This window comes from Dasypus novemcinctus, chromosome 29 (genome assembly GCF_030445035.2).
Source record: "Dasypus novemcinctus isolate mDasNov1 chromosome 29, mDasNov1.1.hap2, whole genome shotgun sequence".
Taxonomy (NCBI): Eukaryota; Metazoa; Chordata; class Mammalia; order Cingulata; family Dasypodidae; genus Dasypus; species Dasypus novemcinctus.
The window spans coordinates 12,982,111-13,004,601 of record NC_080701.1 but is presented as its reverse complement, the minus strand read 5'-3'; the positions used below and the strand labels follow the sequence as shown (position 1 = coordinate 13,004,601).

The following is a 22,491-nucleotide window of genomic DNA, read 5'->3' as shown; positions in this document are numbered from 1 at the left end:
AAACGGTCTGAGGCATGGACCGAGGGCTTACTTTACTGCAGGGTGAGTTGCATGCCTGGGGCCCCAGTCAGGCTCTTTAAAGTCTTTCTTCCGCGTCCCTTTATAATGTTGGGTTGGGGCCCCAGGTCTTTTCTGCTCTGATTGACTGCCCCACCTGTCATTTCTCAGGGAACCTTTGGTGAGGCCTTTTGAGGGTGGGTACCCGGGGCTTTCCCTTGACCCTGAATAGGATTCTTATTCCAAGTGAGATTATCATGGCTGGAATCTTGCAGGGTCTTTCTGGCAACCTTCTGCTCAGAAGGATTCTGGGCAGGATTTCATGGCCATGTGATCTGTTGGCCATTTTGTCTGTTGGGCCAGCTGCTTTCCCCTTTTCGTATACTAACCACCAATACCCATATAATAGCACTGCCAGTTACAAACATTGTGTTGTGCTTTCACCTTTTCTATTCATTTACAAAGATTAACATACACCTTTTTTACTAATTCTGTATATTTTCTTTTTAAACATCTGTATAGTAGCATTGATGACTGCAGCTTATTAAATCAGTCCTCTATAAATGGTCATTTTGGTTGTTTCTAATATTTTGCTATTCTCTACAACTTCACCTTGACCTTATAAATGAGTCACTTTTCAATGCTGTGCTGGTATTTCTGTAGGACAAATTCCTTGAATGGGATTGGTGGGTTAAGGGTAATTGCATTTCTGTTTCTAAATTGCCCTCCCTAAGGGTTGTACCAACTTTTTTTTTTTTAATTTTTTTTTAAGATTTATTTATTTATTTAATTTCCCCCCCTCCCCAGGTTGTCTGTTCTTGGTGTCTATTTGCTGTGTCTTGTTTCTTTGTCCACTTCTGTTGTCGTCAGCGGCACGGGAAGTGTGGGCGGCGCCATTCCTGGGCAGGCTGCTCTTTTTCTTTTCACGCTGGGCGGCTTTTCCTCACGGGCGCACTCCTTGCGCGTGGGGCTCCCCCACGCGGGGGACACCCTTGCGTGGCGCGGCACTCCTTGCGCGCATCAGCACTGCGCATGGCCAGCTCCACACGGGTCAAGGAGGCCCAGGGTTTGAACCACGGACCTTCCATATGGTAGACGGACGCCCTAACCACTGGGCCAAAGTCCATTTCCCCCAACTTGTACTCTTATCTGGTGCATGTGTATCAGGGCCTTTTTCCTTACAGCCTTATCACTGGAATTGCCTGGGTTTTCATCAGTGTAATAGGTGACTGATAACTTGGTGTAAGTTGAGTATCTTTTTATATTTTTAAGGTCATTTGCATTTCTTTATCTTTCTCTTACTACCTTTGGACTACATACTTGTTAGAAGAATGTACCTCTTAAAATATTATGAAGTTTAGCTTTTTTGATAATAATTGCAAATATTTTTCCCAGTTTATCATGTGATTTTACATGAGCCGTGAGTTTGAACCTGGTTCTGTCTGATTTCATAGTCCTTGCTGTTTCTAACTATAATTGTACTATCTCAAATGATACATCTTCTATAGTCTTTGAAGGATTTATTTATGTGTAACTATTGTTTTATGCATCTAACCTTTAAAAATTTTTTTTTTAAAGATTTATTTTTTAAAATTTATTTCTCTCCCTTCTCTGCCCTCTCCCCATCCCAGTTGTCTGCTCTCTGTGTCCATTCACTGTTGTTCTTCAGTGTCCACCTGTATTCCTGTCAGAGGCACCGGGAATCTGTGTCTCTTTTTGTTGTGTCATTTTGCTGTGTCAGCTGTCTGTGTGTGCGGCACCACTCCTGGGCAGGCTGCACTTTTTTCGTACTGGGCGGCTCTCCTTACAGGGTACACTCCTTGCACTTGGGGTTCCCCTACGCGGGGGACATCCCTGTGTGGCATGGCATTCCTTGCATGCATCAGTACTGCGTGTGGGCCAGCTCATCACATGGGTCAGGAGGCCCTGGGTTTGAACCCTGGACCTCCCATGTGATAGGCAGACACTCTATCTGTTGAGCCATATCCACTTCCCAAAACTGTTTTCTAATAACTATTTCTTCCTTCAATAGACAAGGCATCAGCGAGGAGATACACATCCTCTGACTTTAGAAGAAATTTTGGATGAAACACAGCATTTAGATATTGGACTCAAGCAGAAACAGTGGCTAATGACTGAAGTAAGAATGAGCTTAAAAAAAACTAGTTGACTTTCATAACAACTTTGCTGCAACCAGAGGACTTTTATTATATGGAAAACTAATAAATGAGTTTCCTAAAAGAAGTGGTATAGCATCTTTATTTTTTATTTTTAACCATAAATATTTACAAAATTGTTTGATTTGTTGTTTTTTACATAATCTTATGTATCTGTTTAAAAATAGTAAAGACATTAAGATAAAAATTGTAAAAAAGTCAATCATTGTTCCAATTCCACTTAGATTTTATAGAATAATTGCTGCTTATTTTGAACTACTAAGTGTATAATTTTTAAATCTTATTGTTTTTTATATTTGGTTATAGAAATTCAAAGCATGAGATACTGTTGGGATAGGAAGATGTTTTGTTGTACTTATTATTATCATGGCTTGATAATGTTACAGCTTAAAGCAGGTTACTTGGAAAAATATTCATAAACGTTGTCTGTGGTCACAGAACATTTGAGGAAAACAGACCCCAACAGTTAGTGACTATGCTAATCTGTAAGTGAATAGCATTTTAAAAATTCAGGTATTTTCCTCTAAAGTTATGAAATGATAATGATAGTGCTAGTTTCTAAAGACCAAGTGATAGTTGCTAAAACATAATTCAATTAATTTGGTTTACCAACCAAAATATTCTTGATATTTATAGTAAAAAATGAAGTAATTGATCGATATCATCGTACTTCATTTTATTAGTGATAAGCAAATAATGGTAATCCATGTTTAAATTTGTCTGGTGTACCAATACTGTAATTACACAGATTACCAGTGTTAGTTAAAGATTATTTTTATTACTATTCTATTCTCCCTTATTTCTTCTTTCTGTGCTTCTTCTTCTTTTCTTTTCAGGGTCAGGCTGGCATCTGTAGAAGAAAATAGACAGGGTTGCTCTTTCTTTAAGAGCTGTCCTTCTAGTATTAACTGTACAACAGAACTGACTAGCAGCATAATTATGTTCAGTTATTCTTGCATTCCTACTGTTTCATTCTTAAGTTGATTTTATAAGTAAAGTTCTTATGTGAACCAATCTGGTCCTTTCTAGTTCCTTCCACAACTCCTAGTACCAGTTGATACCTGGTGGGGAAGACTATTTATTTGTTCTTCCTAGAACAATATTTCTCACATTATAATGCCAGTATGTGATAAACTATGCTTTGTTGTTAGGGTGAGCAGTACTCAATTTACTTTATTAATATTAACAGGTTTTTTTAAATTCTTACCACATTTTTTGTCTTCCAAAAGAATTTTGGGTGCAGCCTTACTCACAGCAGTTGCCATAAAATAGTTTATTTTTTATCCAAAGAATTTATGAAAATAACATAGAGTTTTTTCTTTTCTCTTTCATAAAAAGCCGGCACATTGCTGATCTCCACATACTTTCTGGGATCCTGGATGTCTGATATTTTAATTTGGTATTCACAAGATACTTTTGATCTGCCACTGTATTGGGTGGTATTATATTTTTAAATAATTCATTAGTAGCATTTTAAGAATGTGTATATATGATTTTCCTTCTGTTAATATATCCAAATTGTGTCACTGTTACAGGCATTGGTCAATAATCCCAAAATTGAAGTAATAGATGGGAAGTATGCCTTCAAGCCCAAGTACAACTTGAAGGATAAGAAGGCCCTCCTTAGGCTCTTAGATAAACATGACCAGAGAGGCTTAGGAGGAATTCTTTTAGAAGACATAGAGGAAGGTCTGCCCAATTCCCAGAAAGCTGTCAAGGTAACCTTGCTTCCCTTTCTATGTCTTAATTATATGCTTTGTAGATAATTGGAATAGATTTTCATTGTTTTAAAAAGTTCTTTATTCTTCTGAGGAATGATAATGCCAGTGGTATACCATTATTATTTTTTTTACTTATTTGAATTCATTATACAGATTTGCAAAAAGAAAAAGAGAAAATTTCTTTACTCCCAGGGAAGGGGAGTTCATAGCTAAAATACAAAAAAGAAATAAAAGTAAATAATTATTGGTTTTGAGATTCTAATTGTTTAAGTCCCAGAAACTTAAGAATGATTTAAGGATATTTTAGGGTGTTTTCAAGGGTAATTTTGACTGAAGTTGATTTTTTCCTAATGGAATGACTTCAGAACCTCTCCACAGTACTGACAAAAAAGTCAAATAATACTTTGAGCTTTTCTCATCTGCTAGTCTCATGATTAAATGGAAGTTGAGGGAGTGACAGGAAATTGAGTATCTCTGGATCTTAGACTTTTGTCAGCTCTTGCAATGTTTAATGTTCTTCTATTTACTAGCCAGCAGGAGGAAGTAATGGAGGTCATGGAAGGTTAGGGGGGGTAGAGGAACCTAAGGTTATTTTAGATATATATTCCATCTGCTTTCAGAAAAAACTTGGTAGTATACAGGTTAAAAATTGAATGCAGAAGTAAAACATGTAAGAATGAAATAGCAGAGATACCACCTTAAGGAAATAAAAGGAGTAAATATTACTGACCATCTCAAACAAGTTAAATTTAACCCTAAGCTTTTTGGAAATTAAAAAAATTGAAATGCATTGGGTTATCTATCTTGTTTGGAGGGAAACATATATAAATAAAATTTTATCTGCTAAGAATTTTCTTAGAACTATATGTTAAGTTTTTTTTTTTTAAGGTATGGATTTTCGTATAAAGAATACTAGTGAATAGTAACTTAATGGATATTCAACTTGGGTTGCTTCTCTCTAAAGGCAGAGGCAAACTATTTTATTATGATGATTGGTGGTGGAGTTTTTACACTGAAATGAGATAATATGGTTAAGGATTTTTGCTTTTTGATAATCTGCCTTAATGTTGGTCTAGATCTAGAAGAACCTAGAGAAACATGATTATCATACCATTCAAATTGGCCTTTGACAGAGGCTGGATTGTAGTTGGTTTATATTCAAATACATATTTAAAGTACTGGGTAGTAAAGAAATACCAACTTGTTTGTTAACTGAGAGGTGGCATATATAAGAGAAGGTAACGTCCTGCTGTGGTTGAAGTTTTCAAGCTAGATTGGTGGTTTTCTTGTATGTATATAGACAGCAGTACCTAAGACTAACTTCAGTTTTGTCCATAGTGGGTTCTGGACCTTATCTCAAAATAAATGAAGGGCAGGTGAAGGAAAAGGGCTTCTTTAATGGGACAAATGGTATGTGTAAAGCAGGGGTTCTTAACCTTTTTTGTTCCATGGAACCCTTTGCCTGTGAGGTGAAAACCACAAACCCCTTCTCAGAATGTAGTAGCAGATAGTTTTATGGCACTTAACATTGGCATGTCTTTATTTTTATTTTTTTTTAAGATTTATTTATTTTATTTATTTCTCTCCCCTCTCCCCCCCCAGTCGTCTGCTCTCTATTTCCATTCTCTGTGTGTTCTTCTGTGTCCGCCTGTATTCTTGTCAGCAGCACCCAGAATCTGTGTCTCTTTTCATTGTGTCATCTTGCTGCGTCAGCTCTCCATGTGTGTGGCACCATTCCCGGGCAGGCTGCACTTTTTTCACACTGGGCGGCTCTCCTTACGGGGCACACTCCTTGTTGGGGCTCCCCTATGTGGGGGACAACCCTGTGTGGCATGGCACTCCTTGCGCACATCAGCACTGTGCGTGGGCCAGCTCATCACATGGGTCAGTAGGCTCTGGATTTGAACCTTGGACCTCCCATGTGGTAGGCAGATGCTCTATCTGTTGGGCCAAATCTGCTTCCCTGGCATGCCTTTAAATTAAAATTTAGAATTACTTTTTTTTACATTTTTTTTTTTAAGATTTCTTTCTTTTTCCCCCTTCCCCTCCTCCCACCCTGCTGTTTTTGCTGTCTGTTTCGTCTTCTTTTCTCATATTCTCTCCTCTAGGATTCACCAGGATTCAATCCTGGGGACCTCTGATGTGGAGAGAGGTTCCCTGTCAATTGCATCATCTGAGGTCCTGGTCTCTGCTACGCTTCACCTTGACTCTCCCCTTATCTCCCTTTTGATGAGTCATCATCTTGCTGCATAACTCACTCTTAGGCACTGGCTCAGCACACAGGCATCCACGTGGGCACTTGCGCCCACCATGCAGGGACTCATGTGGGCACTGGCTCACCATGCTGGCATTCAAACGGGCACTGGCTTGCTGCCCAGGCACGCTTTCTCTTCTTCCTTTTTTTTCCCCAGGAGGCCCCAGGGATCCAACCCAGGTCCTTCCTTATGGTAGGTGGAAGCTCTATCACTTGAGCCACATCCACTTCCCCAAAATTACATTTTATAACTTCCCCATAATTTCAGTACCTAATAACCTAATATGGTTCAATATCTGTTCAAAGAGGTTCTTTTGGGCAAAGATTTAGAAATTTGAGTTTTTCCACAGCATCATAAAACCATCTCCACCATTCTTACCAGTCTTTTTGCAGGCAATTGTCCACTGTGCTCAGAACATGCTACATCAAATGAAAAATCATACTAAGTCCATACTATACTGTGCATTATTTAATAAATATATCATACCCACAACACGTCCCCACAAGAATAATGTTTAAATGCATAAAATAGAATTACAAAGGAAATCAGTTCCATATATTGAAATAGTTACTAAAACAAAAACGTGATATAATACTATGCATATGTACATCTTTCATAACACATTAAATAATCCAATACATCAAAAATATAGGAAAGTTAAAGTTATTTTTTAAATATGAAATGAATACTACTGTAATTTATTGCCTACATTCATAAGTGAAGGAAATGCTAGCTTTCAGTTAGAAGTCAGAGAAAATAAGAAAAATAAGTTGATTTTTTTCATTTCAAGCTCACGGACCCCCTGAGGTTTAAGAACCTTTGGTGTATGGGAAGCGGACTTGGCCCAATGGATAGGGCGTCCGCCTACCACATGGGAGGTCTAAGGTTCAAACCCCGGGCTTCCTTGACCCGTGTGGAACTGGCCATGTGCAGTGCTGATGCATGCAAGGAGTGCCGTACCACGCAGGGTTGTCCCCCGCGTAGGGGAGCCCCACGCGCAAGGAGTGCGCCCCGTAAGGAGAGCCACCCAGCGCGAAAGAAAGTGCAGCCTGCCCAGGAATGGTGCTGCACACACGGAGAGCTAACACAGCAAGATGACGCAACAAAAAGAAACTCAGATTCCCGATGCCTCTGATAAGGATAGAAGTGGTCACAGAAGGACACACAGTGCGTGGACACAGAAAGCAGACAACTGGGTGGGGTGAAGGGGGGAGAAATAAATAATAAATAAATAAATCTTTTTTTTAAAAAAAGAACCTCTGGTGTAAAAACTCCATGTAAAAAGTTGATGATGTCTTCAGGGGATTGGGGATATGTCAGTCTAGTGAGGAGGATTCATGCAGTGTATTTAGTAAGTGACATGGTTGGAAAGGCGGGTTAGGTACAGACCTTTAATTTATATCTTATAGGCTGTGGAAGGCATTACAAGTGTTTGGATAGGGAAATAATGTGAAAAATTCATTGTTTAAGGAAACGGATCTGATAGCAAGTAGTAGAATGGATTCGATGGGCAAGAGACTGGAGGTTGGGAATAGGGAATATTTTCCTCACTTAGATACTAGGTGATCAGAAATGCAGGCAACATTGACGTTGAAGATGTGGCAGAACTTCCGATATGAGGTTTTTTAAGGGATAAAACGGAGAAAATCGAGGTTTGGAAGCTGCATAACTAGAAGTATGGTTATAACAAGGAGGGTGCTCCCACCCTCTGTCCACTCTACTCCAAAGCCACTTTTATCTCTAGCTGAAATATTACCAGAGCCTCTAATTACTTTCAATACTCGCTCCTTTAAAACTGTTCTCAGTAGTGCAACTGGAGTGATCTTTTAAAAATATGTAGCAGATATGTTACTCTGATTTGTAAAACCTTTCAGTAGTTTTCTTTGAGACTCATGATAAAATCCTAATTGCTAGCCATAGCCTAGAAAACTCTGCCTTATATTTTCATTCCATTCTTCCTCATACATCCTGTCATTTTTTCTAGTAAGTCTACTGATAGCTAGAAAATGTGCTTACTAAAATTTTTTTTAACTTAAGCAGCTCCGAAAATTTTAATACACTAATTGAGCTGGTTTTCTATTAATTTAATTTTAGAAATTTACTCTTTGTACTTAGTTTCCTGAATGTATTAACCAGACCTTTTCAGTTTTGCTTGCAGGAATAAGATAACATCTCAAAACAAAACCGAGTAGAATGATGTAAATCTGTAAGTCTTCTCAGAGACAAAGAGCTTGATATGCTTGAGCTAATGGTTAGCCGAAAAAGAAGTCGTAAAGGCTTTGCTGAACTCTGGTTAATTAGCTGCTCAATCTAAGGACATTTTAATGCTTGGGACAACTCAGGACTCACAAGACCCTTGGTATCACTTTTTTTTTTTTAACTTGTTTTTCTTCTCCCTTACAAAATCCTAACTATACTGGTTTTGGAAAGATTCCCCCAGTTCCTTGCTTCTGCACTCGCAATAAATTACCTTTTCACTGAGAAACAGGTTTCTTCTTTGTGGCGCGGGATTGGGTTGGCCCTTCTTTTGGAAGTAGCGGTGCTTGTGGTAACACCAATCTTTACTTTCTTGAGGCTTCTTACTCATGTTCTTCCCAGAGCCAGCTCCTTTTAGGTCTTATCCTAAATTAAATAGTTCAACAAATATTTTAATACTTACTATGCCAGGCACTGTTCCAAATGCAGTGAGATAACTTAAATGTCACCTAAGAGAATCCTTGCCTAAATGGTTTTTTTTTACTTGATTATTGTTTGTTTCTTTTCCACTATATGATACGTTTGCAAAGGCAGAGACCACATCCGTTTATTCATCATTGTATACTTAGCATAATGCCTGGCCCATATATAAGTGCTCAGTAAATATTTGTTGAATGAGTGAATAAATGAATTAAAAGGCTGTGCAGATTTGGAGGGAAAGAAGCCATATTTTGGTGTTTTTTTTTTTAAGTTTTCTTTCTTTCTTTCTTTCTTTCTCTCCCCTCCCCAACCCGCCCCCCACCTGGGTTGTCTGTTCTCTGTGTCTTTTTGCTGCGTCTTCTTTGTCTCCTTCTGTTGTTGTCACGGGACAACATGGCAATCTGTGTTTCTTTTTGTTGCATCATTTTGTTGTGTTAGCTGTCTATGTGAGTGGTTCCATTCCTGGGCAGGCTGCACTTTTCTTTTGTGCTGGGCGGCTCTCCTTACGGGGCACACTCCTTGCCTGTGGGGCTCCCCTATGTGGGGAAACCCCTGTGTGACATAGGACTCCTTGCACACATCAGCACTGAGCATGGGCCAGCTCCACACGGGTCAAGGAGGCCCGGGGTTTGAACCGCGGACCTCCCATGTGGTAGACGGACGCCCTAACCACTGGGCCAAGTCCGCCGCCTATTTTGTTTTTTAATATGGTATTTTAGTTTGCCAAAGGGTTGCCAATGCAAAGTACCAGAAAACTGTTGGATTTTATATGGGGGTTTATTTGGGGAAAAATCTTAACAGTTCTGAGGCCATGAAATTCCCAAATTGAGGCATCAGCAGAGATGCTTTCTCAACAGTCAGCTGCTCTTGATCCTGGCATTGTTGCCATCTGGTGAAGCAGGATGGCTGCCAGTCTTTGTGGACGTCTCTGCCTTCCCTCCATAATCTCTTGGAGTTCAGCTGTGAGCAACCAGGCATAAGTCTTTTTTTCTGGGCCTTAGCTCTTTGAGCCTCTTGCGGGGCTTCTGTTTTCCTGTAGTCCTTTCTCGTATGGCAGAATCAAGCATAGCAGCTCCCTTTTCCTGTGTCTGTCTGTCTTTCTGTGTTTCCAGGTATATCAGACCCAGCAAGAGGGCACAGATTCCACCCACATAAATCACACCCCACTGACGTAATCCAGTCAAATGGTCCCATACCCTAGTTATGGATTCAAATTTAAAACAATCTTTTGCTTTTTGGGATTCACAAAATTCAAACTGTCACATATGGCAAGAAGAACATTCAAATGAAAGTAACTGAACAAGCAGTTGGAAAAGATGAACAGGAGAGAGAGGTCCAAGTCAGGTATATGTTAATGTCATCCTTATATAGGTGGCATTTGAAACCATAAGAGAAGATAGTTGCTTCAGAAGAAAGCAGAGAGGAAGGAAGGAGAAATGGAGCAAGGATTGAACTTTAAAAACAGCAATATTAAGGGAGTAGAAAGAGAAGAAATAAATGTGCTCCTGGAGGTAGGAGTTAATAAATTTTAAGGAAATAGAGAATATTTTAAAATTAGAAAATATTCTTACTTGATCATGTACTCTAATCCATTGCTACTTAAAGAGCCAGGCTGTAATCTGCTTGTTATAGGTCCATTACAAAAGAAGAAACTTGCACCAAATATAAAACCAACACATTGCTTCCTCCATTCAGAAAAGTCTTGCCGTGAAAATCTCTTGGTTGAACTGAAGTGTACTTAGTGACATAGTCGATTTACATTCTCTCGTTACCTTCTTGACTTGTTGCTGTCTGGTCATTTTTTTTGTGTGTGTCAGAAATTGAGTACCAAAGAAGTTACGTGGTTTTTCAAAGATCACACCATGAGTTTGAGACCAAATTAGGACTAGAACCCAGGACCTTTGATTTCCAGTCTAGACTACCATTCTTCTTAAGGACAGGTTTTCCTTTGCTTATTAGAAATAATACCTTTATAATTTTTATCTATTCATTAAAAATATTCCTTAGGTTATTTCTAGAATAATTTATTAATCTATGCTCAAGCAATTATCTTTATTTTTAAATGATCAATAAATGTGTAATTCAGAAATTTTCATCAGTTCACACAGGTCCTTTCCCCTTCCCTTTAGTTAGTTTGAATTAACAATGTTTCTCTGGTTTTAAAAAATATTAAAAATATAAAAAATTTTAACTAATTTTTTTAAAGTTTGAAATACTTTTTTTTTTAAAAAAAAGATTTATTTATTTCTTTCTGTCCCCTTCTCCCCTCCCAGTTGTCTGTTCTCTGTGTCTATTTGCTGCATCATCTTCTTTGTCCCCTTCTGTTGTTGTCAGCATCACGGAAATCTGTGTTTCTTTTTGTTGCGTCATCTTGTTGTGTCAGTTCTCTGGTGTGGCACCATTCTTGGGCAGGCTGCACTTTCTTTCGAGCTGGGCGGCTCTCCTTATAGGGTGCACTCCTTGCCCGTGGGGCTCCCCTACGCGGGGGACACCCCTGCATGGCACAGCACTCCTTGAGCGCATCAGCACTGTCATGGGCCAGCTGCACACGGGTTGAGGAGGCCCGTGGTTTGAACCACGGACCTCCCATGTGGTAGATGGACGCCTTAACCACTGGGCCAAGTCCGTTTCCTGAAATGCTTTCAAACTTATGAGATAGTTACAAAAATAATACAAATCCCATATCGAAGACTCCAACATAACCCTACCTGCCAGCTAACCCAGATCCACCATTTTTAACATTTTGTTATTTGCCATATCATTCTAGTATCTATCCATTTGTCTATCTTATGTCTTTGTGTTATTCCATTTTCTAAACACTTTGGGTGTCGGTTCTATACATCATGCTTCTTGAACACATAATACCATGTACATTTCCTAAGAACAAGGATATTAATTTATGTATTCACCTTAGGTGCAGTTTTTAAGTTCAAGAAATTTAACATTGATATGTTTTTCATATGTCCCAGTAAGGTCTCTTTGAACTTTTCTCCTCCCTTGGTAGATCCCATGCAGGATCTTGTATTGCATTTATTGTCATTGTTTCTTTAGTTCTTTTTTTTTTTTTTTTTTATAATTGTAGGAACGTATGTACAGCATAAACTTTTGCATCTCAACCAAACTATTTAATGGGAGTAATCATTTACAATATTGTGGTACCTCGCCACCTTTCATTACTAAAATTTTCCTGTCTCCCCAAACAGAAATCCTATACTGATTATGCATTAACTCTCATTCCCCCACCCCCCCGCACCTGGTAACCTGTATGTTAGTTTCTGTCTCTATGAAGTTGTATATTCTCTAGTATTTTCTTTGTAGTTACCATAGGGCTTAAACTTAACATACTAAATCTCTAACAGTCTCAACTGTAACCATTTCATTTGCTTCGATACTAACTTAACTTCAACAGTATATACAAACTGTGTTCCTAGACCTCTCTGTCTCTCTACCATTATGTCGTTCTTATCATGAATTACATGTTTATATGTCTCAAACCATTACTTTATCAGATTTTATGCATTTGCCTTTTAGATTTTGTAGGAAGTAAAAGTGGAGTTTACAAATAAAAAGTACGCTAGTACTGTACTTCTGTCATTACCCTTACTGGAGATCTTTATTTCTTCAGGTGACTTAGATCTATTATCTATTGTATTTTCCTTTCAACCTGCAGAACTCTCTTTAACATCTCTTGTAGGGCTGGTCTAGTGGTGACAAACTCCTTCAGCTTTTGTTTATCTGGGAGTATCTTAATCTCTTTCTCATTTTTGAAAGACAGTTTTGCCAGATACAGAATTCTTAGTTGGCAGCTTTTTGCTTTTAGCACTTTAAATTTGTTATCTCACTGTCTTCTTGCTGCCATAGTTTCTGACGAGGTTAGCATTTAGTTTTATTGAGACTCCCTTGTATGTTACATGTTTCTTCTCTCTTGTGGCTTTCAGAATTCTTTCTTTTTTTTTTAGGTACTGTGGGGCCAGAGAATGAACCCAAGATGTTGTATGTGGAAAACCAGTGCTCAACCACTGAGCCACATCAGCTTCCCTGAGTTAGTTTTTTCATTTGTTTTGCTTGTTTTTTTTTTTTTTTTTTTTTTTTCAGGAGGGCACTGGGAACCGAACCCAGGACCTCACATGTGGGAGGTGGAACTCAAATGCTTGAGCCACTTCTGCTCCCCGGAATTCTCTATCTTTAACATTTGACAGTTTGATTATAATTTGCTGTGGCATGGGTCTCTCTGGGTTTATACTGTTGGGAGTTCTTTGAGTGTCTTGGATGTGTGTATACATGTCTCGTTAAATTTGGGAAACTTTTCAGCCATTATTTCTTTGAATATTGTCTCTGCCCCTTTCTGTCCGTCTTCTTCTGGAACTACCACAATGTGTATACTGATATGTTTGATGGTGTCCAACAGGTTTCTCAGATTCTGTCCAATTTTCTTCATTCTTCCCTCTGCTCCTCAGATTAAATGATTTTAGTCGTCTTATCATCAGGTTCACTGATTCTTTGTTCTGCTCGCTCCAATCTGCTATTGAACCCCTCTAGGGAATTAAAAATTCTTGTTAGTGTGGTTTTCAGCTGTTTGTTTCCTTTTCACAATTTCTCCGTCTCTATTGATACTCTCTTTGTATTCATTCTATGGTTTCCCTCATTTTCTTTAGTTCTTTGTCCTTTCTCTTTGAGCATAATTAAGAACATTTAAAAAAAAATCTTTGTAATATCTCAGGTCTGATCCTCCTTGTTGATGGTTTTCAATACTATTATTTTCTTTTTTTTGTCTGAGCCGTCACTGCCTGATTTTTTTGTGTTTCTAATCTTTTGTTTAGAGAAATACTCAAGGGCAAAATATGGACATTGCCCTGATTCCTTTGATGCATGTGTCTTATCTTGGGCATGTACATGTTTCTTCATAAATCTGGTAAATTTCTGTTGGTTCTTGGGCATTGTGAATTATATGTGTAGAGACTCATGATTCTATTTTATTCTTTCAGAGAATATTTTTGTTTGCTTTGTTTTTAAGTGGGCAATTATCTTGGCCTGACTCAAATTCCAGCCTTTTTCTTCCCGTTAGTGGGTGACATATGAAATAGCTTATTCTGTTCTTTTTGCCTTGACTCACTTAACTTGGAGTATTTTCCATTCACACGTAGATCAGGCAAGCCAGTTCTGGGCAGAATTTATGTTCTCTCTGGCTCATTTCTTCCTGGGTTTCCCATTTACATGTTCTGGTTGTTGTGGTCCCCAATACTCTGTCCTCTGGTTCCTCAGGCAAGAAAGTCAGAGAAGTTCTTTATGAGTTTTAGCTGCATAGGTCTGACCTTAGCTTGTTCTTTCCTTCTTTCAACTATAGACTCTTCCTCCAGTTTCTATGAGCTTTTGGTTCTTCATTTCCTTTAGATCGTTTGTTTTTTAAATATTTTGTCCAGACTTTCTAAGTTTTCTGCTAGAGGATTGGCTGTTACCAGAAGAAATCATAAAATTTAAAAAAACACAAAACCTAACTGTGTCTAAGCTGCACAATTGCTACAAATAATATGTCACCAAAGTTGATAAATTCTGTACTTCATAGCACCTTGGAAGGTAGGGCTGTTGAATCCTGGGTACATTTCCTGCTCTGCTCTTTTCCTCCATTTTGATAGGATATTAGGCTTTAGGCTTAGCCTGTGCATGAGACATTTTCATTGCATTGTAAAAGTAGAACAGTGCCATGACCTGATAATTGCTTATTCTGAGTAATTTTGTGATAGAAAGTCACTTGGACACTATCTTTAGTGACTCTGTTCCCTTAGGATTGAAGCTGAAGGGGTTATGAAAAACATGCAATTTATTCTCATTTTCAGGCAGGATTATTTCTACATTGTTTATTTTGTTTTTAAGCATGAGAAGGTGTGTTCTATCCTAAGTTAGGGTGTGCTTTGGTTTAGCTAAGTTAAATCTTTTTTGCATTGCTTCCTCTTGTTCAGTTCTTGGGGAAGATGGAAGATAGCTGTCACTGTCTCTTTGTTCACCAGAGACTGCTTTGGAGAAATGTATAATACAGTATAGAAAGGAACAAACAGGACTGCTAAAACAAGAAAATGAGAGAATGAGGAAAGCCATTGGCCATTCCAGATAACTCATTCTTCAATAATTGTTGTTTGGGGGTTTTCTGATAATTAAACTGCCAGTATATTCCTATTATGCTAGTTTCTATTTGTAATATAATACATTTATGTGTAGGGTGATGTATTAATTTAGCTGCTTTTTAGAGTTCTTTTTTCATTTATTTTATATATCTCATCATCACCCTTTACCAGCTGGTTCCAATAGACTATTTTTTAAATTTATTTTTTGATACTTTAAGTCATTTTATGAATAATTTACATAAGTAAGAATAAAGAGATGATGAAAGGGAGCTTTATTTGAAATTTTAATAAGAATTTAACATAGCAGACTCTGTATTCAGTAAATTTTGGCACATATACATCAAAAAGATGAAAAAATACTATCATATGTCCTTTTGGCAGAGTGAGATAGTTCAGGGTTTTATTGCAGAATCTTGTGTGATGTTCTTCTGCTGAATAACTAACAGGATGAGTCTACTTTATTTTGTCCTAGGACATATCTTGCTCACTTATTGATTCTTAAGCTTGAGAAAATCCATTGATTGTGATACTCATCTGAAGACTCATAGTTCAGATTCTATTTCTGTGGTAAATTTCACATCATTATTAGACTGGAGTGCTGCACTGCAGCTTTAGGCATTCATCTTCTCTTTAATCCATATAAATGGAACATCTGTTGTTTTTCTTTTTGCGATGACAGGTAGAAATTTTTTAAAAATTGAATTCTCAGGCGGGTTCACTGAAAGCTAAAAGCCTACAAACTTGATATCTCCAGTTCTTTTATAGCTTCCTGATAGATGGTGCAAAACTTTGGGCAATGCCATAAGAAAACTGAAGGATGACTGTTTGACTATTGCATTATGCTTTTCTAGGTGATTTAAGCATTCTTCCATTTTCTTGTTGGTTTAACTTTAAGGTTTAATTGGAAATAATTGATGAATAAGGAATACTAGTTAGCAAAATATTTCAAGATATAGGAAAATAAGATGACTAAAATTCTACAATGAGAATGATTAATAATTGAGAACAGTGGACCCACATAGTAATTGTAACAGGATGAATTTTATTCTGTTTTGAAAAAATAAGTAATTTTCTTTTTGTACTTTGGAGGACCTCTAAGATTAAAAGTGTTGGAATAGCATTCCTTAAAAATAGAACTGCTCAAGAAAGAAACTCAAAAACTAAAATTGGGTACAGTGAACCCTACTGGTATTCTCGGGTTAAAAGAAATGAAAGTTGTTTGTTGTACACAAAGAATATCTTTTGGTGAAATATTTTGGAGTTAGAGTTAATTGAAAAATCTTTCTTTATCTTTTAGGCTTTAGGGGACCAGATACTATTTGTAAATCGTCCTGATAAGAAGAAAATTCTTTTCTTCAATGATAAGAGCTGTCAGTTTTCTGTGGATGAAGGTAAACCTTTCTCAATAGATACTGGAAGTTTGCAGTTATATTGCAATTTTAGAGTGATATTGTATTTGGGATCACAGCATAGCTGTTCAGAGTTTCTTCTGTTTATAACTCAGCTGTACCAAACAGTGGCTTATTTATTTATATCTATAATTTTATAAATGTAATTTCATCTTCTGATAGAAGAGCTTGATACAAGATGAAAAAAAGGAACAGACTTGTTGGTAACTGATATTATGTTAAATAACTTACGAATCTTTTGATTATCAAATTGGGTAAGCAAAGAGATAACTTTTCTTTATGGTAGTTGAATAGTTTGATGCCAAGTTTATATATTGAGTTTTCTACCTAAATGTGTGATGCCTATATTTTCGATATTTGGTCAATATTTGTCATATAAAATTACTAGTTAAATAAGGGTTGAGGGATGATCAATTTCGTTGCATATATAAGTAGAAATTTACAATTAAGAAATATTATTTACTGCAAATTTGTATTATTTTTATAAAATGGCAAGAAAAGAATTAAATGTTAGTTTATAACATTTCAAAAGTTATATTCACTTACAGTAAAATAGTCTAACAATATAGAAGTACAGAGAATAAAATGGTAAAATTAGACTCTAAATGTTAAAAGTATTGCTGAGGCCTGCATAGTTGTCATATTGACTCTTTTTTATGGCAGTAAATGAAAGAAATTCTACTGAATGAGTAATTTTGCATAACATGCATTTACAAGTCTTGCCCTTTAATAGTTTATATGTCTTAATTATGATTTTGTAGTTTGTATAATAAAATTAAGATTTTCTTTTTTGACTGTAATCTAGCTATTATTATTGAGGTTTGTGGTGTTTGTAGATTGGAATTTATTCAGCCTGGAGTTACTTAGATAACTCTGAATTGTTTTAGCAAATAGAATGTTGTGTTTTTTTGTGAAAATCCTGTAATACATCTGACAGTATCTTGTATGTAGTTGGTTCTCAGTATATGTTTGTTACTTAAGTAAAACTTAGCAAAATATTTCAGTTCTTAAGAGTCCCCCTTTCTAATAAATAAGGCAAGTTTCATTTAATTTGAAAACCTTATACTTTTATTTGGAATTTCACTTCATTGCAGAATTTTATAATTGTCAGAATTAACGTCTTTCTTTTATAAATTATAGGAGTGCACTTTGTCTTTAAGAACCTTTTGAGCTAAAAATAAAAAGATTCCTGTGTTCTTAGGCATAGTTAGTGTGTATGGGAAAAAATTGGAATATTAAGAAAAGCTTTTTTTTAAAAAATGTTTTTAAGGGTAAAATTTATATCCCGTGCTCAATAGTAAGAAAGATTTTATAACGAAAGGCAGATATGCTTTCCCTTTCTCTAGTTGCAGTTCCTTTTCTTCTGCCAACTACTTAACTGGTTTTGTTATGGAGTCTTTTAGTGGTTTAGTCCATATTGCTAAATAATATGCTCATACTTGCTGTTCCTTGGTTTTTCAACATTAAGCATTATCAAATGGCTTATTCTTAACTCTCTGATTCCAGCACCTGTCTCATGTTCTTTCTACATCCTACTATAGTTGTATTACTTGTTTTAATTAGTCTTTGATACTTTCAACAAACAACATACTTAAACTTTCTCTGAAAGTTTTTATTATTAAGTGAGCTCTGCAGATGGCTGCATACTGTAGCATATCTGTTCTGTAAGTAGATGTTTAAATTGAGGCATGTGGTTTAAAGGGAAGAGATTGTAGTGGCTTTGTAAGAATTTATTAACATGAAACTCTAGGCTTTCTTGATATTTGTTTAAAATGTCTTAAGACTACACTTTATATTTATCAGTGATATGCCCAGGTATTCTAGTAAACCATTATTGCCTTCTGTTCCTTGTTTGCTCTTTTAGTAGATACGATTGATTTAACATTGCTCAGTCTTTTCATTTTTGTCTCTTTTACCTTCTATCCTTAATATTATCCCTATTTTCATTTGTTTTTGTCAGCTTAAATTCTTCCCCATCTCTTTATTTGGTTGATAGAGAAAAAAATGAGGATTTTCACTTGTTTATTTTTTCAGACTAGAAAAATAATCGTGTATCCATGTCAGTAAATTCCACACATCCAGGAATAAATAGTTCGATGTTTATTCTTCTAGTTTACTTCCTTTGCATTACATATATTCTATAAAGCTGTATGACTGTTTAATACTCCATTGTATAGGTATACCTAATGTGTGGATTTTTAAATATTTAACATTGTGGTAGCAGATATCCTTCTACATACGTTTGGGTGTATAAAGTTTTTTTTTTAATGTTAATGAAAGATCCATGTATTTCTCTTATATTAGGATCTTTTCAATCAGGAAGGTATTGGCTGGGTATATTGATAAAATGTATGGTTTGATCTTTCAAGATCCTTTTAGTTGCTCCCTTATTCAATGTGGTGAAATATATTAGATTTCTTTTTTTAATTTAAAAAATTGTATTCAAGTATATAATTCATATATGAACATATATAAACAATAATTGTATAGTAAAAGTTGTGAACTTGCAAAACAAACATGCATATCATTATGTAGGGCTCTCATACATCACCCCACCACCAATTTTTGTTGCATTGTTTGAAACATTTGTTACAAACTATGGAAGAGAATTGTCAAAATATTACTACTAGCTATATCCCATATCTTACATTTGGGGTGTTTTCCCTCAAACCACTTACTATTACCCTGTATTAGTATTATATATTTGTTATAGTTCATGAGAGAATGTTCTCATATTTTTTCCATTAACCACAGCCCATTTTCCACCACAGGATTCACTGTGTTATACAGTCCCATGCCTTTGTACAGTTCATTCAAAGTGTACACTCAGTGGCTGTCATTTTTAATCTCAGAGTTGTGCTGTCATCAGCTCATTTTTAGAATGTTTTCATTACTCCAAAAGGAAAAATCCCATACCCCGTTGTACCCCTCCATTTTTGTCCCTTAGAATTGATATATCTTCTTTGCTGTTGCTGCGAAAATATTACTGTTAACTCTTGTCCATGTCCATAAATTACATTAGTTGTAATTTTCCTGTGTATCTTAACACTTTGTAAAGACATTCTTAAATTTATAATATTAATCAGTCTTCAACCACACTAAAATCACTGTTATAGTTCCTAGATTTTTCTCTAGCTTCCTTTTTAAGATTTTATTTTATTTCTCTCCCCTTTCCCCCTTGTCTGCTCTCTGTGTCCATTCACTCTGTTGTTCTGTGTCCACTTGCATTATCCAGCGGTACTGGGAACCTGTGTCTCTTTTTTGTTGCATCATCGTGCTGTGTCAGCTCTCCATGTACAGCGCCACTCCTGGGTGGACTGCACTTTTTTTTTTCATGTGGGGTGGCTCTTCTTGGGTGCACTCCTTTTGTGTGGGGTGCCCCTGCATAGGCACTTCTTGAGTGTGGCAGCACTGCACGTGGGCCAGCTTACCACATGGGTCAGGAGGCCCTGGGGATCGAACCCTGGACCCTCCATATGGTAGACAGATGCACTATCAGTTGATCCACGTCCGCTTCCTTCTAGCTTTCTTTTAACTGACATTTAGGTCCATAGACTACCCCTTTCAGCCACAATCACATTTATAAATCACCAGTGTTAGGTGTATTCACTATAATGTGTTACCATCAACTCTGTTCATTTCCATACTCCTGCGATAAACATTATAAAATATTCTACATATATATTAAGCATCAGCTCTCATTCTCAACCCACATTTTATCAACTAGTAACCTATACTCTAGAGTTTACTCACCATGTTTAGTTCATATTAGACCAGACATCATTTGTCCTTTTGAGTCTGGCTTATTTCACTCAACATAATGTCCTCAAGGTTCATCTATGTTGTTATATGCATCCCGATTTCATTTTTTCTTACAGCTAAGTAGTATTCTATTGTATGTATGTACCACATTTTGATTATCCATTCATCTGTTGATGGACACTTGGGCTGATTCCATATTTTAGCAATTATGAATAATACAACTGTGAACATCACTGTGCAAATGTCAGCTTACGTCCTTGCTTTTAGTTCTTCTAAATATATTCCTAGTTATGGAATTGCTGGATCATATGGCAGTTCAATATTTAGTTTCCTGACGAACCGCCAGATCGTCTTACACAGAGGTTGTGCCATTTTATGCTCCCTCCAGCAATGAAGGAGTGTTCCTATTTTTCTACATCCTTTCCAGCACTTGTAACTTTCCATTCTATAAGGTATAAAATGATATCTCAGCATATTTTTTGGGGGGAAGTACCAGGGATTGAACCCCTCTATCTTGTACATGTGAAGCAGGTGCTCAACCACCGAGCTGCATCTGCTCCCCTCTCAGTGTTTATTTAATCTGCATTTCCCTCATATCTAGTGATGTTAAACATTTTTTCATGTGCTTTTTGGCCACTTGTATTTCCTTTTTGGAGAAATGTCTTTTCAAGTCTTTTGCCCATTGTAAATTGAATTGCTTTTATCATTGAGTTATATGATCTTTTTAATAACAAATCCTTATTGGATATGTGGTTTCCAATTATTTTCTCCCATTGAGTAGGCAGCCTTTTTACTTTCTTGATAATCTTTTGAAAAACAAGTGTTTAATTTTTATCTATTTTTTCATTCATTCCTCCTGCTTTGGGTGTAAGGTTTAAGAAACTACTCCCTACCACAAGATCTTGAAGATGTTTCCCTAAATTTCCTTCTAGGAGTTTTATGGTTCTAGCTTTTATATTTACATCCTTGATCCATTTTGAATTAATTTTGTTTGATAGGGGTCCTTTTACTTTCTTCTGGAAGTGGATACCCAGTTCTCCCAGCACCATTTGTTGAATATAGTGTTCTGGCTTAGCTGGATGGGCCTGACAGCCTTGTCAAAATCACTTGATCATAGATGCATGTTCTATTTCTGAGTACTCAGTTTAGTTCCATTGGTCAATATGTCTTATCTTTATGCCAGTACCATGCTGTTTTTACTACTGTAGCTAAGTAATATATTTTAATTTAAGTAAATAGGAGTCTTCCAACTTTGTTCTTCTTTTAAGACGTTTTTGGCTTACCCTGCCAAATAAATTGATGATCGGTTTTTCCCTTTCTGCAAAAAAGGCTGTTGGGATTTTTATGGGGATTTTTATAGGGATTGCATTGATTCTGTAAATCAGTTTGGGTAGAAATGACATCTTCACGATACTTAGTCTTTTTTTTTTTTTTTAAAGATTTATTTTATTTTATTTTATTTATTTTATTTTTATTTCTCTCCCCCCTTCCCCCCCTTCCCCCAGGTGTCTGCTCTCTGTGTCCATTTGCTGTGTATTCTGTGATCGCTCTCATCCTTATCAGCAGCACCGGGAATCTGCGCTCTTTTTGTTGCGTCACCCTGTTGAGTCAGCTCTCCATGTGTGTGGCGCCTTTCTTGGGCAGGCTGCACTTTCTTTCATGCTGGGCAGCTCTCCTTATGGGGTGCACTCCTTGCACGTGGGGCTCTCCTACGCGAGGGGCACACCTGCGTGGCAGGGCACTCCTTGCGTGCATCTGCACTACGCATGGGCCAGCTCCACACAAGTCAAGGAGGCCTGGGCTTTGAACCGCGACCTCCCATGTGGCCAGCAGATGCCCTATCCATTGGGCCAAGTCTGCTTCCCGATACTTAAGTCTTTCAGTCCATGAACACAGAATGTTGTTGCATTTATTTAGGTCGTTTTGGGTTTCTTTTAGCAATGTTTTGTAGTTTTCTGACTGAAGATCCTTTAGGTCCTTAGGTTTATTCCTAAACATTTGATTCTTTTAGTCACTATTATAAATGGAAATTTTTTCTTACTTCCACCTCAGATTGCTCAACAATGATGTATAGAAACACCACTGATTTTTGAGTATTAATCTTGTATCCTGCCACTTTCCTGAACTCGTCTCTTAGTGCTAGTAGCTTTCTTATGGATTTTTTGGATTTTCTAGATATAGGATGATATCATCAGCAAATTGTGAAAGTTTTACTTCTTCCCATTCTATTTGGGTGCCTTTTATTTCTTTTCCTTGGCTATTTTCTCTGTCCTGAGCTTCTAGTACAATATCGAGTAACAGTGGTGACAGTGGGCATCCTTGTCTTGTTCCTGATCCCAGCAGTAAAGCTTTCAGTCTTTTACCATTGAGTACAA

At 36.9% G+C, this 22,491-nt stretch overlaps 1 protein-coding gene across 2 annotated transcripts in view; it reads left to right on the top strand.

The window, feature by feature from the left end:
- Window positions 1-22,491, top strand: part of GTF2E2 (general transcription factor IIE subunit 2) — a 97,010-nt gene that overhangs the window by 47,142 nt on the left and 27,377 nt on the right. For both annotated transcript variants that reach the window (XM_058289999.2, XM_004475162.5), the window contains exons 4-6: window positions 2,030-2,137; window positions 3,710-3,892; window positions 16,243-16,336. In XM_058289999.2, coding sequence (XP_058145982.1) covers window positions 2,030-2,137; window positions 3,710-3,892; window positions 16,243-16,336 — 385 coding nt within the window. The remainder of the gene's footprint in view (window positions 1-2,029; window positions 2,138-3,709; window positions 3,893-16,242; window positions 16,337-22,491) is intronic.